Below are 18694 nucleotides of genomic sequence, written 5' to 3'. Positions count from 1 at the left end.
AGCAAAGTGTGGTAATCCTCTACTTCGAATGTGTCGCACTCGTACTTTTGAGTAGGGTGAGGAAGCGGGACTCTGTTAACCTCCTCCACAGTCAGGCCCCTATCTTCGAGCATTTCAGGCCTCACCGCCACTTGGGTGTCGGGATGCATGACTAGCTCCCCAGCTGGCTCTTGGGTTCCCATCCTTGTATTTCCTTCGAAGGCATCTTGTGCTTGGGCCATATCGGGGATCTTCAGGTCGAAGAGATAAAACCCGTGTTCGTGTAATTGTTGGAGTTCCTCTGACATCTAAGACAAAAAACCAAGTAGTTAGTATTCTGGCTGAATGAAAGATGGTCAAAACGTGAATGACTCTAGGGATACTGTTCGAGAAGAAGAGAAAGGTTTTGGAAATGCGAGGTATCCCCAACACCTAAGGACAAGCCGGAGGGGATGAACCTATCGTACTCTGGGAATTCCCCAGATTCCGGTGTAACGCCTTGGGTAGCCAAAACCATTACACTGTGTGTTTATAAAGGTGCAAGACTTGCTAACCAAGTCATTTAGTTAGAAATGTGTTACTGAAACTATAATTGAACTAGGGTTAAAAGATTTCGGCCACAAAAGTTACATTTCATATAATCAAACATTTTGAACATGGGATCCCATTAATAATAACGTTTAAAAGACATTTTACAAAAATTCAAGATAAAATTACAGCTACTAGCCACTCTAAGGGCAAAACAGATATTTAGGCTTTCCCCGTCCTGTACTACTCCTTGGCCGTGGCGGCCGATCAGCTGACTATGTACATTCAGCCTCAAAGCTCTCCTACTCAGGACTGGTCCACTTTACCCTTGCCTTTACCTGCACCACATAGCACCCGTGAGCCAAGGCCCAGCAAGAAAACAGAATAACAGAGCATAATCATCAATTAAACAATCAAATAACTCATATAGTATGATCATATACTTAACAATAAAAAATATTCACATAATCAGGCATTCAACATACCAAGCTCATCAATTAACATCAATAACTAATTCAGATATAATAACCAGGGTCGACGCCCTTAGGTCACACCCTTTATTTATCCCACTGACTCCAGCCTGCTTAAACCGAGCTCAGTGAACATTAAGTTGTCCTCAACTACTAGTGGTCGAGCCGTGCCATGTGCACAAATATTGATTCTGGCACTCTTAGGTCGTTTATCATATGTCCCATGGCATAATACCATCTATGACATCATACAGATATAGGGAGCTCTTAGTCCCAACATAATCACAAAACCGGGTGCAGTTTTCTTACCTTTGATTCCGTTAGCTTGATTAGTGAAATCGACCCTCAAGCACGATCCCGTCCGAGCCCTAGCGTACACCTCACAGCCATAAATTAATAACATCAACAAACTTCAATTCCAAAACCTAGCCTCGAGACTAATCCCAAGCCCTCGGGAAGCCCTAATTCCACCAAACGGGATGGTGGAATCAAACCCCAAGCCCCCGGGCAAAAACCCTAAGAAATAACCCAAAAACCCTCTTCTGGAAATAGGGTAGCACTACAGCGCCATGAAGAGGGCGCTATGGCACTACAACCAGAGACAAAAATGCCCCAAGCACTCAAGCTTAGCGCTGTAGCGCCCAAGGGCTAGCGCTACAACGCTACTTCCAGAGCAAAAATGTCCAGATTTGTCTCCTTCGAATTTCCTCGAACCAAAACCCCCTAAAACCTTTCCAAACTTCAACCAAACATCAAAACAAGCCTACCATCATCTATAACTCACCCCATAAGTCCCAACCATATGAAATTCAACCACATGCACCCCAAAATAAGGAAACTACCATGATTGAGCTTAAAGCTCAAAACTCAGCTAAACAACAGAAATTTCAGAACTTCAAGACCAGAACTTCATACCTTTGATGGAGAATTTCGACCTAGGTTATCTTCCACACCTCCTTATCTTTCACTTCTGAAAACCTCAGCCTTAATTCCCTAGAATTCCCATCAAAACTCAGCTCACAAATCCATTTCAACACCAAAAACCAGAAACTGAAAAACAACCTTGAAACTTACCTTAATTGGGTGACTAATTCCTGCTGAATCCTCAAGCTTGATCAAGGTCCCAAGTGTTAAGCCTTAGCCTAAGCCTTCTCTGAATTTTGGCTCCAAATTCCTTCAAGAAATGGGGAAGAAGACTAAACCGTGAGAGATAAGAAAAGACCTCTGTTTTTTCCTTCTTTCCTTTTCCTTCGGCTTTCTTTTCTTTTTGTCTCTTTTGTTTTCCTTCAGCTTCTCAGATATTCTACACATTCCACTAAGGCTAAAAAGCAGAGTATAACTTATCCCTTATCAAGCCAAATGACCACATTGCCCTCCCAATAATAACTAAACCTTTAAATCATTCTAAGGGCATTTTGGTCATTACTCTCAATTCCTGCTAATTCCTCGAGTGTCTCTAGTAATTACCGCTTACATCCCGACACCTATCTAATTACCAATTATATTCCTCAATATCAAATAGCCTCCAATATATTTCCTAAATTCCCATAAATACCCCCAGACTCACCCCGAGCTAGGTGTAAATTCTCACCGTGACTTTTTCGCTAAACCGCTCACTAGGATCGCCTCGAGTCACAAGCTGTAAATATATCCACATAATAATGTGGTCTCAACAATTTATTACAAGTATTTACATTTATGCCCTCAACTGGCCAAAATTACGATTATGCCCTTATAACCTAATCAGAGCCTACATGCATACTAGTGCACATAGTCATGCATCACTTATATCCAAATAATCATATAAGCATGCATTTAATCATTTAAATCACACGTAATCCAGTTATGCCCTCCCGGCACACTAATCAATGCCCTTAAACCTTATTAGTAATTTTGGGTCGTTACATCCAGTCACAGGCTTAGAAACGCAAAGTTGATGTAAAGACGTTTTTGGGCCATTTTGAACGTCCCTAACATCAAAATGTGCCTAAAATAACTAGTGAAAACTAGAAACAGACTCTAAAATCTCATACCATTTGTATTCCTAAACATATATCGAAAAAACATCAAGCACACACAAAAACAAGAAAGGTGGGTCGAAGGTACTTATTCGAGATGAAACGGAGGTAGGTGCTGAGGCGAGTCCTAACCTTGAAATATCGTTTGCCGTCTACCCAGAAATACAATGATTCACGCTAGTCATCCAGAGCTTTTGGAAAAAAGGATTGAAGATGAGGGGCAGGCGAGAGAAAGGAGAAGGTTCTGGGAGAGGTTTTTCCTGATTTTTGGATGGTTACCGTGTGAAGCTGAATGTGGTTTTCTTGGGATTTTATACTTAGTAAAACTTATGAGGGAAGCAAATTCCCCATGACCGTCATATGGCTTGCCCTGGTGAGATCATGAGGGTGATCCAACGGTTAGGGTTCAAAAGGTACGGATCACAATCATTGTTTTCTTTGGGAAAAGACGCTTCGGGTGCAGAGTGGACGTTTGAGATCTCAAAGTTGACCCCTAATAAAATGCACGAACTGATGGGCCCAGCAATGGGGCATTGACACGTGGGTTTGCTTTTCAGAGTGATGTCAGAGGAAAGCCTAAACATTTTTTCCCTCCATTTTTTCAAATCACCCTTTAGTTAAGTCTCCACTGCCCGAGGACGAGTAAAGACTTGTGGGGTAAATGTTGTCCATATTTTCACCTTCGACACGTGGCAACCCCCAGTGGCTGGCTCGGACGTTCACGAACATCATCGGGGCATGTTATTGCCCGCGGCCTCTAGTCGGAGCAAGGGTCCTCCTAGGTAAGACCTTGCCTCTGATAGTGGGTCGTGGGTGCCTGGGTAGATTACTCTCTGAGGTTCATCCTCAGAGTTGGAGGTTCTCCAGCTCGGACAATTAAGGCGGGGGCTCTCGTCCCCCAATTGTCTCATAGGTTTGAGAGACTGGTTCTCGGACCTAAGATAAAGCGCAACGTGTCAGCAAATGCAGGTTTTCAGAGCCAGAGGATTGTTTGACAACCTTTTTGGGCGATCCGTTAATAGTGTTGTTGAGTGTACGACTCGAAAATTCGCACTCACACTACGTCTTCTAACATGGAGGTACTTACAACACACCCTGACAGTACCTAGGGCATGTTCCTCATAAAGTATGTCCTTTTCTGCAGTGGGCTCCACAAATCTCGCATGGGTCGTGGTCTCCATTCAATGTAGCCCAATGCATTGAATTTGTATTAATCACCCAATAATGGGAAGAATGTGTATTAATTACTGATGATTAGTATTAATGACCCCAACCTCTATAAATAGGGCTGGGAGTCTCAGTGTAAATGGTCGGTTCTTTAGAGAGAAAATACCTTGTACTCAGAGCAATCTAAACGCTGCCCGAGAATAAACCATTGGAGCTTGCCCTCACAAGCTTCCAATCCTCTTAATACCAGAGACTTGTGGACTAGAGTTCTTTTATAACCTGAATAAGGTAAAAATCCTTGTGTTCTTATTCCTTATATCTTTAATATCTCTTTTTAAGGATGATAGCGAATAATAATAATAATAATAATAATAATAATAATAATATTTATCGAGAATAATATTTAATTAATTTAAAAATAATTATTTAAATTTAAAATTATATTCATATACAAAAATAAAAATATATTTAATTTTTTAAAAAAAGTCTACAAAAATAGATATCGACATATTATTTTAAATAAAAAAAAATTAATATCTTATTTAAATTTAAAATAATAATAGTAAATTAATTAACCACAAATAAGCATATAAAAATAAGATGGTAATATTAAATTTATTATTTTTTCTTATTTTATTCATTTTAAATAATAATAGTAATTAAATAAAATATAAATATATTATAATTCACAATAGTTTCCACACGATTAGAGATGGTGGAAAATATTTCTATTAATGATGCTACATATTCTATTTGAAGATTTATCGATATTATAACTTATAAAATGAATAAAAAAATTAGATTAAAAGAAAAAATAAATAAAATGATTTGAAGAGTTTTTAGAGTACTATATTATTTATTTACTCTTCTTTATATATATATATATACTAGATACAAGCAACGTGCATTATGCACGTTTGCTTAGTTTTGTGTGTATAATTTATTAATTATTTTTATTAAATTTATATTAATGTCATATAAATTTTAAATAAATATTCTATTTTAATTAAATAATTTATTTATTTTTGTTTAAGTTTATGTTTGTTCTAGTTTTTAAATTTGGAAGTGACAACAAGATATTATATATTATATGTTTAATGTAATATTAAATATTATACGTGTATTTTAAATTTAAGTTTCTTGCTAGTTTTAAAAAAAAAGAAAATTTGTTGCTAATTGACAGTAAATTATATTATTATTATAATAAGTGAGTTTAAGTTTAAGTTTAATTAAATTTTATTTAACTTATAAAACATATGATTTTGTTATTTTTAAATAATTATCATTGTAAAATATCTAAAAAACATCATATTTTAATTTATTTAATTATTTATTATTTTTAAATAACTATTATTATAAAATATATAAAAAAATATCATATTTTAATTTTTTAATTATTTATTATTTTTAAATAATTATTGTTGACCCTGATTTTGGCCAACTGACACGGAGTCAAATTTGCTTGATGTGGACAAACACGTTGGAAAGAATGTGATGACGAAATGATAAAGAACACAAGGGTTTATAGTGGTTCGGCCTCAGAATCTGGTAATAACCTACGTCCACTTGAATTGTTATTGATATAGGATTCAAAGGAGTGATCAAAGAACTAGGGTTCAATGAGTTTCACCAACCTCTGAAGAACAATACAATATATCAAATAGGATAACTCTAATCTCTAGTGATCAGAAAGCAAGAAAGAAGAAGCCGAAGCCCCTTTCCCTTGAGCCCTCCTTCTCTATTTATAGGCTCAAAGAGGATTTACATTAATTTGTTACAGATATGATTTCCTAAATAATCGGATACTCATGAAATCATGAGAGATAATTTCAGATACTATCATAACTGCATAAGATCTTCTCCGCGTATAGCATGCGTACGACCAGGCTGGTCGTATGATGAGATCGAACGTTGTGACACTAGATGTCTTCCTGGTCGATAGTCGAGCATGAATTCTGTCAGATGTTAGCCACGTGTACTAAATGTTTGCCATGTCATCCATGCTTGTTTTTTGGATAACAATTATCATTGTAAAATATCTCAAAAATATCTTATTTTAATTAATTATTTTATTTAAGTATTTACAAACTACTATTAAATATAAAAATATTATATTAAATATGAGAATATTCTGTTAAAGTTAACATTTAAAAAAATAAAAAACCGTTCAAATAAAAAATTTATGTTATTAATACACTTATTATATAAAAGAGATATATTTATTATTTTAATCAAATTTTAGTTTAGGAGACCGATGCTTGCCACGATTAAATAGAGGAACTTTTTCATACTAATCTTAGAATATATTAAAATTTAACAAATATATTACAAAAATCTTGAAATGATAATTAGAGATTCATTCATAACAAAAATAATTGGCATATAAACAATACATATCTTTTTAAGAGGGAGAATATGTTGGGTCCGGACCGAACATAGGCAGATTCGCAGCTGGCACCGCTAACGGCTAATTGGGAAGACGACCTCCCAACGGTCACTACTCACCACCTCTTCTGGCCCAACCCAGCTCCTTTCAATATTTCAAATCTCACCTTTCTTATTTAATAATTTAATTTATAAATAAATAAACAGCAAACACAAGTTCGTGAATCCACGCGCTTAAATTTTCTGATTGTTTTTTTTTTTAAAATGGATGATTGTTTTGTTCTTACATATAAAAGTTGTTTAAATTTATCATCGACAGAGCATTAGAGTATTTATTTAGAAAAATATTGAAAAGGAAAGGGAATAAGCGACAGTACACAGTGATTTTTTTTTTTTTGGGACAAATCTTTTTTATTTAAATATGCTCAACTATGTTCATCGTCATCTTATCATATGACAAGTGTCGGAAAAGTAATCTTAGACATTAATCAACTACTTTCCAATCCATCTAGAACTGAAACGCTCCTCTTCGTTTTTGCACTGACACGCACTAAACACTTATAGAGTGCGCGTGGGATAAGCTTACTTTGGAAGAGTCCAACGACTATATATGCTGACTCCGACACGTAGTTCCACCTCTATTATTATTTATTTAATTAAATGTATCGTTTACAGACTTTTCTTTTTTAAATATTCAATTTTTTTATTATAACAAAATTAAATAAATAAATAATTTATCTTTCTTCAAATCAACCATTCAATCATTTCAAGTAGAGATCGGTTCATCACGAACACAATACAGACTCTCTCTCTCATCATCGACATCTCTCAAAATCCCCAACTCTCTTCTCTGTCGTTTCTAATAAATCTTTCTCTCTTCGAATCGGCTAAGGTGAGTTTTCATATTGGTATTCAATAATTTCGATTTCTGGGTTAGTTTTTGTTCGGGGTCGGCCATGAATGTGTTTGTATTATCTGGTTGGGCTTGAATCAATTATTGCGGGCGATTTAATTGTTCTTCAAGTTTAGAGTTTTGGGTATAGTTGAATAAGGATGTATAATGGAAATCTCTGATTCTTTTTTGATGAAATGGGAATGTGGGATTCTTGGGCTTTTAGGGGTTTTCATCGGCTTTGATCTGAGATGGGTTTATGTACTTCTTAGGTACATTTCCTGCTTTAGAGGCATTTTTGTCTTTTCTTCATTTTAATTGGGCGGTGGTGGGGTTGGAAGAATTTTGTTCTCAAAGCGGAAGCTTCGATTTTTAGACATAAGTTTCTTTTTAAACCTTTGCATAATCATGGTAGAGTCACAGAGATGAGTCTTTTGCTTCGTGTTTTGCACAACGAATAGTAGTAAGAAGATGTGAGGGTTATTTTGTTCTTGTTGATGTCTTATGGTCTTAATTTGGGGCTGTGATTAACCCCCTAAAATAGACCTAGAAAGCTGGTAGTTGGATCCTTTTTAAGTTTTTACCCTTTCGAAGTATTGTTGATTTAGCTTGTGTATCTGAAGCCTTGTGCTTTTTATTTCGTTTGCTCTCTCTCTCTTCTCTCTCTCTCTCTGTTCTGTATGTTCACCTAGGTTTTATAACCTTTATAACCTTTGTTGTTTTAGCATTCAGTGCTTAGGCCTGAATCTTGTCCTTCTGCCTAGGTTTAGATACTTGTCTTTTACTTGCTTTAGACATCTGAAGCTTTTTCCACCCCCGCGTGATTAATTTTTTTTTAATCGCATTCCTGCTGTACTAATATTGTTTTTCCATATAAATAACCCATATTGTTTTGTTCAATTACATTTTTTCACATGATAGTGTAGAGATGTTAATTTTATATGTGATTAGCTGTTATATCTTCTTGTAGAATTAGGGAGAGACAAGGCCTTGCCAGAGATCGTTTGAACAGTGTGAATGCTGGTATTTTGGTAGATTTATGATTGAGTTGAATGAATTGGAGATACATACGAGTCATCAGTCCCACAAATAGATAGCACCATTTCCTTAATTGAGTTCCATTACAAAATTAAACTTTGTTCTACACAGTTTTCAATGCTAACTTCCAGTCTACTACTATTCAATTTCCCATATAGCAAATTAACGTGTCTTGCTCTCTAGCAGCTCTTTCCCAATGTTGATTAGTTGAATTACAAAATGTTAACAATTTATTGTATGTTTTAAAATCAAAACATTATTTAAGATTCATTTAGCTGTTTACCTTCCTGCTATTTATTAGTTGTTTATTTAAGATTTTTTTTTTTTTTTCATTTTTATTTTGTTCATTTTTGGAAGAGCGAATAATGAAGCTGGGGTGTCACTATCGTGGTTTTTGATTTAACTGATGACAGCTTTGATTTTTCTTGATTTTGTACAGCGAAGTTGACATTAGTGGCTCAAAATTAAATATTGCTGAATCAATTCAGCAGCCGGTGCTTGCATAAGGATTTCATTGTTCCTGTGGTTATGGTAATTATCTTCTTTTTATTTTTTTCTAATAATTGGATATACAAGCCATGATATGCAGTTATTGCATGAGTACAATATAAGACACTGGTATGTATGGCCTTTGAATTATGATTGCATATTGTGAATGAAGGTTGTGGGTTTTGCTATGGAATAAGAATTAAATCTGCTAGTGTATATTGAGCTTGTATCTTCACATTTGACAAACGGATTTTGATATGCTTTTGAGCTAGGTGAATGTTTCTCCGCCTACTAAATTTTTATTTGTTGTTTTTAATCTTTGTGCCATGGTTTCAGGCTACCAATGAAAATCTTCCCCCAAATGTAATTAGGCAACTTGCAAAGGAATTGAAAAATCTTGACGAGTCCCCTCCTGAGGGTATTAAAGTTGGGGTGAATGATGATGATTTTTCAACTATATTTGCTGACATTGAAGGCCCAGGCATGTAGTTCTGTCTAAAACTTGAACCATTCTTTAGAATATATACGAGTATTCTGAGTCAATACTCTTTACCTTGCAGCTGGAACTCCATACGAGAACGGTGTTTTCCGAATGAAGTTGGTGTTATCTCATGACTTTCCACATTCTCCTCCCAAAGGTATGCATTAACATGACATGACTAGCCAGCACCAAGAAAGTGTTGTTTCCTGTAAATAAGTATGAACGTAAGAGATTCTGAATACCATTTGTTTTCATCATCTTTTACCAGCTGTACCTTTTCGTATTTTTTTTTAAATTGTGATTGAGAGTTTTTTTTGTAATTCTCTTGCTTCAATCTTTTTGTGTATTACAACACTTTCTAGGTTACTTTCTAACAAAGATTTTCCACCCAAACATTGCAAATAATGGTGAGATTTGTGTGAACACACTGAAGAAAGATTGGAATCCAAGCCTTGGATTGCGACATGTTCTTATTGTGAGTTCTTTTGACAGATCTTGCATTCCTGTTCATTTGAGGAGTGTCTCAGAAAATGCTTGGGATGTTTTATTAACTCTAATATCCTGATACATGAGCTTTTTGACAACAGGTAGTTAGATGTTTGTTGATTGAGCCTTTTCCGGAATCAGCATTGAATGAGCAGGCTGGGAAGATGCTTCTTGAAAATTATGACGAGTATGCCAGACTTGCTAGGTAAGTTACTTATATGCCTGCCTTTCTATCTGCCTTGTAATATGCTATAGTGATATCCTGCCTTTCTTCTGCCTTATAATATGTTGCAGTGATAGAATGATAGAATGTCTTAGTCCAATTTGTTGTGGTACCTTATATGAGTTTAGAACAACCTTGAGAAAGAAGCCTTGTAATATGTCATTGTGATAGAATGTCCAAGTCCAATTTATTCTGGGACCTTGGGCTGAAACTTTGCAAGTCTAAGATTGTTTAAATCTGTCTTAACATCATTTGTCTCTCTGCAACTGCCCAGGCTTTATAGTGGAATTCATGCTAAGCCAAAACCCAAGTTTAAAACAGGAGCTATTTCGGAGTCCACAACCCAAGTCTTAGTCCAATTTGTTGTGGGACCTTATATGAGTTTAGGACAACCTTGAGAAAGAAGCCTTGTAATATGTCTTTGTGATAGAATGTCCAAGTCCAATTTATTCTGGGACCTATGAGTTTAGGACAATCTTGAGAAAGAGGCATGGGCTGAAACTTTGCGAGTCTAAGATTGTTTAAATCTGTCTTAACATCATTTGTCTCTCTGCAACTGCCCAGGCTTTATACTGGAATTCATGCTAAGCCAAAACCCAAGTTTAAAACGGGAGCTATTTCGGAGTCCACAACCGCACTTAACGTTGACCAAACAAATGCGTCAATGCTTAATGCGGACCAGAAAACTACAACAGCTAATGCTGCGCCATTGCCATCCCCACTGGCCTCTTCTACAACTACAACGGCTGCCAGAGCAACTGGTTTGGATCAGGCCACCACCACTGTTCCCCTAGCGGAGACAGGAGTTGGTGGGTCTACTACAGCTGCTGCTCCAGTTATTACCCAGAAAAAGGAAGGTGCATTGTCTAAAGCCCAGGCTGAAAAGAAGAAAATAGATGCAAGGAAGAAAAGTTTAAAAAGATTATAAGGTTATTTCTCCTGAGATGTGTTTGTGGCTCATTTTGGAGGGGGCAGAAAAATTCACTGTTGAAAGAGTGGGGAGGGTATGAAAATGTATGATATGCTGCTGCTGCTGTAAGGGATATTTCCATTTTGGGGAAAATTACGGATCAAAGAATTTACCAGCTTCTTCTCAGTGTTGAAACATATTTTTGCCCCTAATAAGAAACTGGGAAAGTCTTGTGCTGACATTTGCCTCTTAACTGAGTCGTAATTATGTTCTACTAACGGTTATAAATTGAGTACTCTGAATGGGTAGCGTTTTCATTAGTTGAGAGAAATGCAAAAGGCGGAAAAGATGGGGGAATAAGGCCGTTTTCATTAGTGGAGCAGAAGGGACATGGCATATTTAGCACAAGGGCCAAAAGTAAAAAGTGGAAAGGCCCTTTTCAATATTAAAGAGTAAAAACAAAAGAAAAAGGTGGGAACCTTCTAATACAAAATTTGAAGAAAGATAAATCAGGGGCGCATTATTCTCATTATGCGTCGATATGACAACATTTCTACATTTTTTAATTCATAAATTGGCTGTTGTATTTAAAAGTATAGAAAGCAAAAAAGGTGAGCATAAAAATCTCGGAGGCGAGAGAGACCGAGATCAACTCAGCAACTTGGACATATCAACAAACCTCTGTTAAGAGAAGTTCCAAATACAGTCCTCACCACCCCCCACCACAATCACCCTTCCCCCAAAAAGAAAAATAATTAATAAAAAGGAAAATTAAGAAGAAAAGCCTCCTCAAACTAGTTCAGGCAGTTAATATTAGTGAAGTTACCACACAATACATAAACAGTACATTTTTTATGCAAAAAAGAAAATAGAAAAGAGGTCAGAATGGAGCTGAGCTTGTTCTGCGAAGCTGGTTCTTTGGCTCTGGAGATGGTGCACTTGGCAACATCTTCTCTATCTCCTGAAAAAACAAGGCCAATTTATGAAGAGGGTTAGTTTGAAAAGAAAAATAATTCATGGATGGATTTATGACAGTGAAAACAAACATGGTCTACACTCAGTATTCTAGTCTCAGATCTGTCAGTATCCAAGGCAAAGCAAATATAAAGATTCAACAGCAATACATATTACCATAGATATCTAATAATGCTAATCATTACTCAGATGGGAATATAATGAAAGCTCTTTTGCTTTATGGAGAAATAGAAGTTATATGAAGCTAATAAGCTGGTACAGTTCAAAGGAAACATCACACAGATATCTTTCAACTTTATTGGAGAAATTTTGGAGAACTGGAAACTATCAACATAAGCTAAAACAATATGAATCTACTTTCTTTAGATAAGTATAGCTATGATATCACAAAGATATTTTTTAAGTATATACTTCAAGCCTCAAAAGTTGCAGATACTGGTATTTTTCCAGTTCATACAGCATCTCACCAAACTGGCAAGAGTCTTCTATTGAAGATTTTTAATTTTTTTTTTATAATAGAGAACGTATGCATGGAAGAAAGTAAGAGATATCTAGTTCCATACTATAAGCGCAGAAGAAAATAATAATAAAAGAAAAAAACTTTGGGTAAAGGAAAGAGAATAAATATAGTGGTTCCAATTCAAGGGGCACTAGAACATTAACTGTCACTGAGCAGCACTAGCCTCTAGTTTTGTGTAGCAAAATATCACAATTTTCTCAATCAAGAATGCATTGTAAAGTTTACCATACACAATTACCACTCATGGCCATTTTAAAATAACACAACCAATCTAGAAGACCTACAAGAGGAACTGAAAATGGTCATCATTAGTAACATGAGGGGTCGAGTAACAAATTTCACACGACCTTTGTTACATTCTACAGATCACTTGAGAATTTCATTTTAATAAGAAAAGTTGGAAAATTAATAAAATGGAAACGATGGCTAATCAAATTCTAGCAATTTCTAAAACCAAGGGAAAAGTAGGTAATTCATGAAAAGAATCAACTCAGATTTTAGATTCATCATACTAAATTCGAAAGGACAACACAGCACATAACATAATTCACATACCAAGAAAAAGGTTTTGATGGACAGAAATATTGTTAGCCCAGCCCAGATAAAAAAAATGCAAATGAAAATGATACAACCTTATCCTCAAACATGAAATAACTATTGAAACTCAAGGAAATAATAAAGGAATTGATAATGCATCAATCAAACTAGAATTTATACTCTTATTACGATTTACTAGTACATTACCAATTACTTCCATCGATACAGTGACTTGACGGCAAATTTTTTTATCATATAAAGCTAAATGTAACCTATTTTAATCATTTATTAACAACTATACTTGTTAAAGTTACATTAACAAGTCAATAGAAAATAACTATTAGAAGTCAATAGAAAATTACTGCTAGAAAATCAATATAGGTAATAACTATCAGAAAGTAATAATCATAATCATAATTTTCACAGGATACAAGTATGGCCACACAGTCTCACCATTAAAAATAATAAACTGTTTTCTGGAGCTATAATTGGGACTGCAAATTGAACACATGATAATAATGCCAAAGATTAAATTTGTAAGCCATAAGATTTCAATTAGCACCATACATTTCAAAAAAGAAAAGATTCTACTTTTGCTGCCTTTTCCTAAAACTTAAAAGGGTAGGTTTTGGGTGGCTTTAGGCGGCGGGTATGTGGGATTATTCATATTGATACATGTCAAACATGCCAAGGGTAAATCTGTAAGCATTTTTCAGCTCTTACATTCGAGCTACGCTAGTAAACAGTATGACGTCATCAATGTTACATCACAGCCGTCTATTTTTGCTGGTCTCACAGTGGGGTCCCATATCAGCCATCTATTTCTGTGAGACTCATGGGAATGGAAATTGTTGATTGGTCAAACGCTTCACCAGCATCTGACCTGACAAAACTCAGATCAAATCACTAACTGGGACAAACTGATTGTGACCAAAATAATGTGATATAACCAAATACTTGATACTAAAAATTAATTTTACAAAGGAAAACTAATATATTCCCCCTTAGTTTCATCATCAGCAGCCATGACATTTGATATCAATGCTCATTTTTCAGAAATATCTCAAAATTTCCATCCTCATCAAAGGATGAGAAATACTAAAGTCCAGTTCAACGAACCAAACTATCAAAAAAGGAAAGGAAACACGATAGAAGGAAATTCATGGAGCTAAAGATAATATTTTGATAATTATCTCCTATAATTTAGTCCTTATTTTAATGTCTATAACATGAGTGTTATAGAAGGTTTTATAACATTCTTTGCTCGGTATCAGTCATCATTATCATTCCAGGTGACTATAGGACATTTTTCACAAAGTTTTGACTTCCAGCTCAAGAGTTAGAAATGACAATTTAAAGGCTACAAGGGAACAAGGGAAGTAGTAACAACAAAAACAATGGCTTTTCTTGATTATCCTGGTACGAAAAATCAATGTGTTTGTAATACGGAATAATTGTTTTATCTTGAGATCTTCTTAAGCTAACAAAAATAAATACATCTTCATTACATTTATAAATCCAGAAAGCACATTGCAAGCCAGCCAAAATTAAGTAAAGCTTTAAACTCCAGAACTACGAAAATCATAGTTAGCAGGTCGAGTAATTATATGAAGCAGTTCTGAACAGTTAGATCATGCTGTAGTTTAGCCCATACTCTGATGTAATATCCTCCAAAACTCAAACTTAGATGGTTCTCTGGAAAGGGGGGGAAAGAGAAGAAAATGTTTGTCTGATGTAGCCACAGGCCACAGCATAAGGAAAAATAAATAAAAATTTCCTCAGAAGCAAAGCAAAATACTTCTTACTCTCTTATTATTTTAAAGAAAAGTTTTAGATTCTGATCCCTAAAAAATGTAATCTTGTCATGAAAACATTTAATAGCGTCTTTACAACATCACGCACATTGCATGCCATACTGGGCATAAATATCTTCCTTCAAGTCTGTACCAAGTTACTAGAATTTGATCTTTGCTAAAAAATGGTAAGTACAGCTATCAATTGATTTAAATTCATATCAAATAACTTACTTGCTACTACTAACTAAGATGAAACTTGTAACAATTATAAGAACATATGGTAAGAAAAAAATTAATGAAGCAGTGCTGCTTCATCTTAGCCCTTTATCTTTTAAAGGTAAAGATCTTAAGCATCAATAGGAAATATCTAATGCAAATTTAGATTGCCAAAGAAAATGAAACAATATCGACAGCCAGCAGGTACAGAGAAATCAATACTTATATTATCAGTCCAGGGATGCCAAAGCATTGTTGATCAGCACTTAAGAAAATCAGGGCTATTGCATCAAAATGTAGTTTTTCCAATGGTGATGGTTCCAGTTTGTAATTGAAAAAACAGAACTGCAAATAGGTTTTTACTATTTAGCATAATTGATTCCCTTATTGGTACATCTTAATTAAAAGCAGCAATAATAAAACCACATCATTCCTGCAGACAATAGATAAATCAATAGAAGGAACCAATGTCTTCCATAATACTAGAAGTAGCACCAAGCACAGTGGTCCAAATTTCAATTGCAGAGTCAAAGTTTACACCATGTTATTTGCAAATGTTTTCATTTGTAGCCAAGAGATCAATTTTAATACCAAGATAGCATGAAAAGATGGCAATGACGCAGACAAAACACCAAAACAAAGTAAATTCAAATGAGAAGCAGTGCGAACCTTCTGTCTTCTCAGCTTTTCATTCTCTTCTTCTAGTCGCGAGACTTTGTTTTCCAGTTCATGTGTATATGCCTGACCAACAACATAAAAGGATGTTTAAACAAAGATAGAGAAATCAAAATTGAAACTAGCAAAATCAATAATAGAAACCAAAATCTCACCTGTCTCCTTGCTCGTGACCGGGCTGCGGATTCCCTGTTTTTAATCATTCTCTTCTGTCTTCTCTCAACAGTTTTCTCAACCACGTCTTCAGGGGCAACTCTTTTTCGTCCTGGAGTCTGGGTATCTGAGAGAGCACCCATCAAAGAGGATGGGGACATTATCATTTGGTTTTCAGAATATGCTGCTTCCAACATAGGATTCCCACTTTCTGGAAGAGGTTGCTGAACCACATGGCCTTGCATAAAAACAGCCATTGAATTTAGTTGATGCTGGCGCTGTGACTGCTGCACCGGAGGGAGTTGATACTGCATCCATTGGATATGTTGTGAAATATCATGCTGTGGAGGGGCAATAGCATCAACTCCTAAAACAGGACCAACACCCTTCTGGGACGAAGGAGATTTGGCAACCACTCCAGCTTTCACCAAGAAATCCTCAAGGGTCATCTCGCCAAGAGTGGGCTGCCGATCCTGAGCTTTCCTTTCATGGTCGACGCTCTTTTTCTGTTGAATATCCTTCCAAACCTCATCAACAGTCTTTTTGCTAAGATCAGTGAACAATGTAAGGCTCCCTTGCCGAGGCAAAGATGATGCGGAGGCACCCTGGCTGACCTGAGCGCTTGAATTATCAACAACCATTCCAGCGGCGGCCTGATTAGCTTCTGCAGACCACACACTCTTCAGAAGCTCATCAAGGTTCATGCTACCTAATGGTTTTCCTAAATCCCCAAGCTGGTTCTGGACCTCATCAAGGGTGAGGTTGTACAAGGAGCCTTGCCTAGTCAAAGACTGCAACTTGGGGTCTTGGACTGCGCCTCCTTGAGACCCCATTGTCTGAGTTCTCATTCACAACCAATGAACCCTACTATATCTTATTCATTCCAGAAACAAGCTTTCAAAAACCTGTAACCGAAAATAAGAATATTCAAACTCTCAATTTGAACCCAATGTTAACCATTAACCCAAAATTGCCCAAAAGACGATATCTAAGACTAGCAACCCATCAAAAAATTTAAAACAAAACAAAATGTTGCAAAGAACAAACTTAGGAAACCTACAAAGCAAAAATCTCCTCAAACAATCACATGCATGTAGAAGAAATGAGCATTTTCCCAAACCCCTCAAACATTTAAAAAAAAAAAACCCAGAAACTGATTTCCGAGTTGGCAAACAAAAATTAAGAGAAAATCCTCAAAACGCAAATTCATATACATATATATTAGCTTGGATAGACAGAGCAACGATGAACAAAATGACCCAGATCAACACAAAAGCAAATCAAATAAATATTGCACCCCCATACTTATCAGACTCAAAAAGAAAAAAAAAAGATCAGAGAAAAGAGGAAGGAGAAAAAAAATGTTCAAATCACTACATGCATGTACAAGATATCGACATTCAAAAAGAAACCCAAATATGCCCATAAAACGATTTTAAAATCTGTTAAAAAAATTACCCAAAAATTATTAGCTTAAACAAAAACCAACGATGAACAAAAATAGGTCCAGATCAAAATACACAACAAAAAAAAAAATACCCAAAAGGAAATTAAATGAAAGGAGAGAAAATAAAATTGTTGGAAGAGAAGAAACTTACCAAGACTATAAGCAGCTCTAAGAAAGAGAAATCTTTAAATGAAATCGTCACATGCATGAAGAAGACATAAACACTGTCCAGAAACTGGAAAATGTCCAAAACGATATCTAAGTCAGCAAAAAGAATAACTCAAATGAAAGTCTTTAACTTCCATACTCTCTTCTATTGTATATAAATTAATATTTATAACACACAATCAAAAGAGGTATAATTTGTAACTCCCAACATTTTATAATAGCTCTCCTTAAACGAAATAATGAGTAAAAAACTTACACTTATATTTAGCTTTGATTTAGTTTCCATTAAATTATAGTTATACCCTTTAAGGAAATAACGAATGTTTGATTGTATTATTCTCTTGACGAGGAGGGGTAAATATGACTATTTCTACCTCCTATTTTGTTTTATTGTAATTTACACTTTTACCCTTCAGACGTTAATATTAAGAAAGGGTATAATAGTACACCTCTAATTTTACTAGACAAATATCTTCTTTTATTTCTCATATTTTTTATATCAGGTTTTACTAGATAAATATCATTTCTCCCTTTTCTTTTTTTTCTCCATAATTGGAAATAAATTTGATATTCACCAAAAAGACAAATTTGAAATTTTATTTATCTCGAGAAATTAATAAAACTACAAGAGAAAAAGACAAAGAGTGTATTTGGAAATTTATTTTGTAATTAAAATTGAGTATAATTTAGAGTAATTACTTGAATTGATGTGTTTGTCTGACTATGTAATTATATAGTAATTATGTAATTAAAAGTAAATAAGAGGTCTCAATTACACTATTCAATTCTCATAATTTTATGAGAATTGGATGTAATTACTTAAATACTATCAATTTTAAATAATATTTATTGTATAATTTTTTTTATTATATAATTACTAAATATTTTGCTAAATATAATATTAAAAATTTATAAGTAATTATTATTTATCATTTAAACATGTTTTGTATTTAAAATAATAGTGTAATTAATAAAATATGTAATTAGTATTTAGTAATTATACCACCTAATAATTATACAAATACTTTCAAACAGGCCTTAAAACTGTTGGTACAAGCCTCCTTGGAAAAGATCTTTTATTTTCATAATGATATCTATGAAATAATTTGGCCAATGCAAAAGTAAAAACTGGAGATATTTA

At 34.8% G+C, this 18694-nt stretch overlaps 2 protein-coding genes across 4 annotated transcripts; one reads left to right on the top strand and one right to left on the bottom strand.

Moving 5' to 3' along the window:
- Positions 1-7253: 7253 nt before the first annotated feature.
- On the top strand, positions 7254-11305 carry LOC133823212 (ubiquitin-conjugating enzyme E2 22). 2 transcript variants are annotated; one of them, XM_062255857.1, is made up of 8 exons: positions 7278-7439; positions 8410-8462; positions 8917-9008; positions 9303-9447; positions 9527-9604; positions 9810-9922; positions 10035-10138; positions 10721-11305. In XM_062255857.1, exons 3-8 carry the CDS (start codon positions 9006-9008, stop codon positions 11082-11084), a joined length of 807 nt encoding a protein of 268 aa, XP_062111841.1. In that variant the 5' UTR covers positions 7278-7439; positions 8410-8462; positions 8917-9005; the 3' UTR covers positions 11085-11305. The 2 variants fall into 2 exon arrangements, with proteins under 2 accessions (XP_062111840.1, XP_062111841.1); XM_062255856.1 differs by lacking the exon at positions 8410-8462 and having other exon boundaries at positions 7254-7439.
- Positions 11306-11664: 359 nt separating this feature from the next.
- Positions 11665-17785, bottom strand: LOC133823211 (ABSCISIC ACID-INSENSITIVE 5-like protein 2). 2 transcript variants are annotated; one of them, XM_062255854.1, is made up of 4 exons: positions 17537-17782; positions 15941-16843; positions 15780-15851; positions 11665-12027 (listed from the first exon to the last, which is right to left on the bottom strand). In XM_062255854.1, the coding sequence occupies exons 2-4, from the start codon at positions 16784-16786 to the stop codon at positions 11947-11949; spliced, it is 999 nt and encodes a 332-aa protein (XP_062111838.1). In that variant the 5' UTR covers positions 16787-16843; positions 17537-17782; the 3' UTR covers positions 11665-11946. The 2 variants fall into 2 exon arrangements, with proteins under 2 accessions (XP_062111838.1, XP_062111839.1); XM_062255855.1 differs by lacking the exon at positions 11665-12027 and adding an exon at positions 13488-13981 and having other exon boundaries at positions 17537-17785.
- Positions 17786-18694: the final 909 nt, after the last annotated feature.

Source organism: Humulus lupulus, chromosome 3 (assembly GCF_963169125.1).
Source record: "Humulus lupulus chromosome 3, drHumLupu1.1, whole genome shotgun sequence".
In the NCBI taxonomy this organism is placed as follows: domain Eukaryota; kingdom Viridiplantae; phylum Streptophyta; class Magnoliopsida; order Rosales; family Cannabaceae; genus Humulus; species Humulus lupulus.
Note: the sequence above shows the minus strand (reverse complement) of the source record. Positions and strands in the feature narration are given on the sequence as shown.

Coding starts and splice junctions, on each gene's coding strand:
- LOC133823211 (XM_062255854.1), bottom strand. CDS start 16,786: ATGAGAACTCAGACAATGGGGTCTCAAGGAGGCGCAGTCCAAGACCCC. Junction 15,852..15,940: donor GGTCACGAGCAAGGAGACAG/GTGAGATTTTGG, acceptor GTTGTTGGTCAG/GCATATACACATGAACTGGA. Junction 12,028..15,779: donor AAAAGCTGAGAAGACAGAAG/GTTCGCACTGCT, acceptor TTGTTTTTTCAG/GAGATAGAGAAGATGTTGCC.
- LOC133823212 (XM_062255856.1), top strand. Junction 9,448..9,526: donor TGCTGACATTGAAGGCCCAG/GCATGTAGTTCT, acceptor TTTACCTTGCAG/CTGGAACTCCATACGAGAAC. Junction 9,605..9,809: donor TCCACATTCTCCTCCCAAAG/GTATGCATTAAC, acceptor AACACTTTCTAG/GTTACTTTCTAACAAAGATT.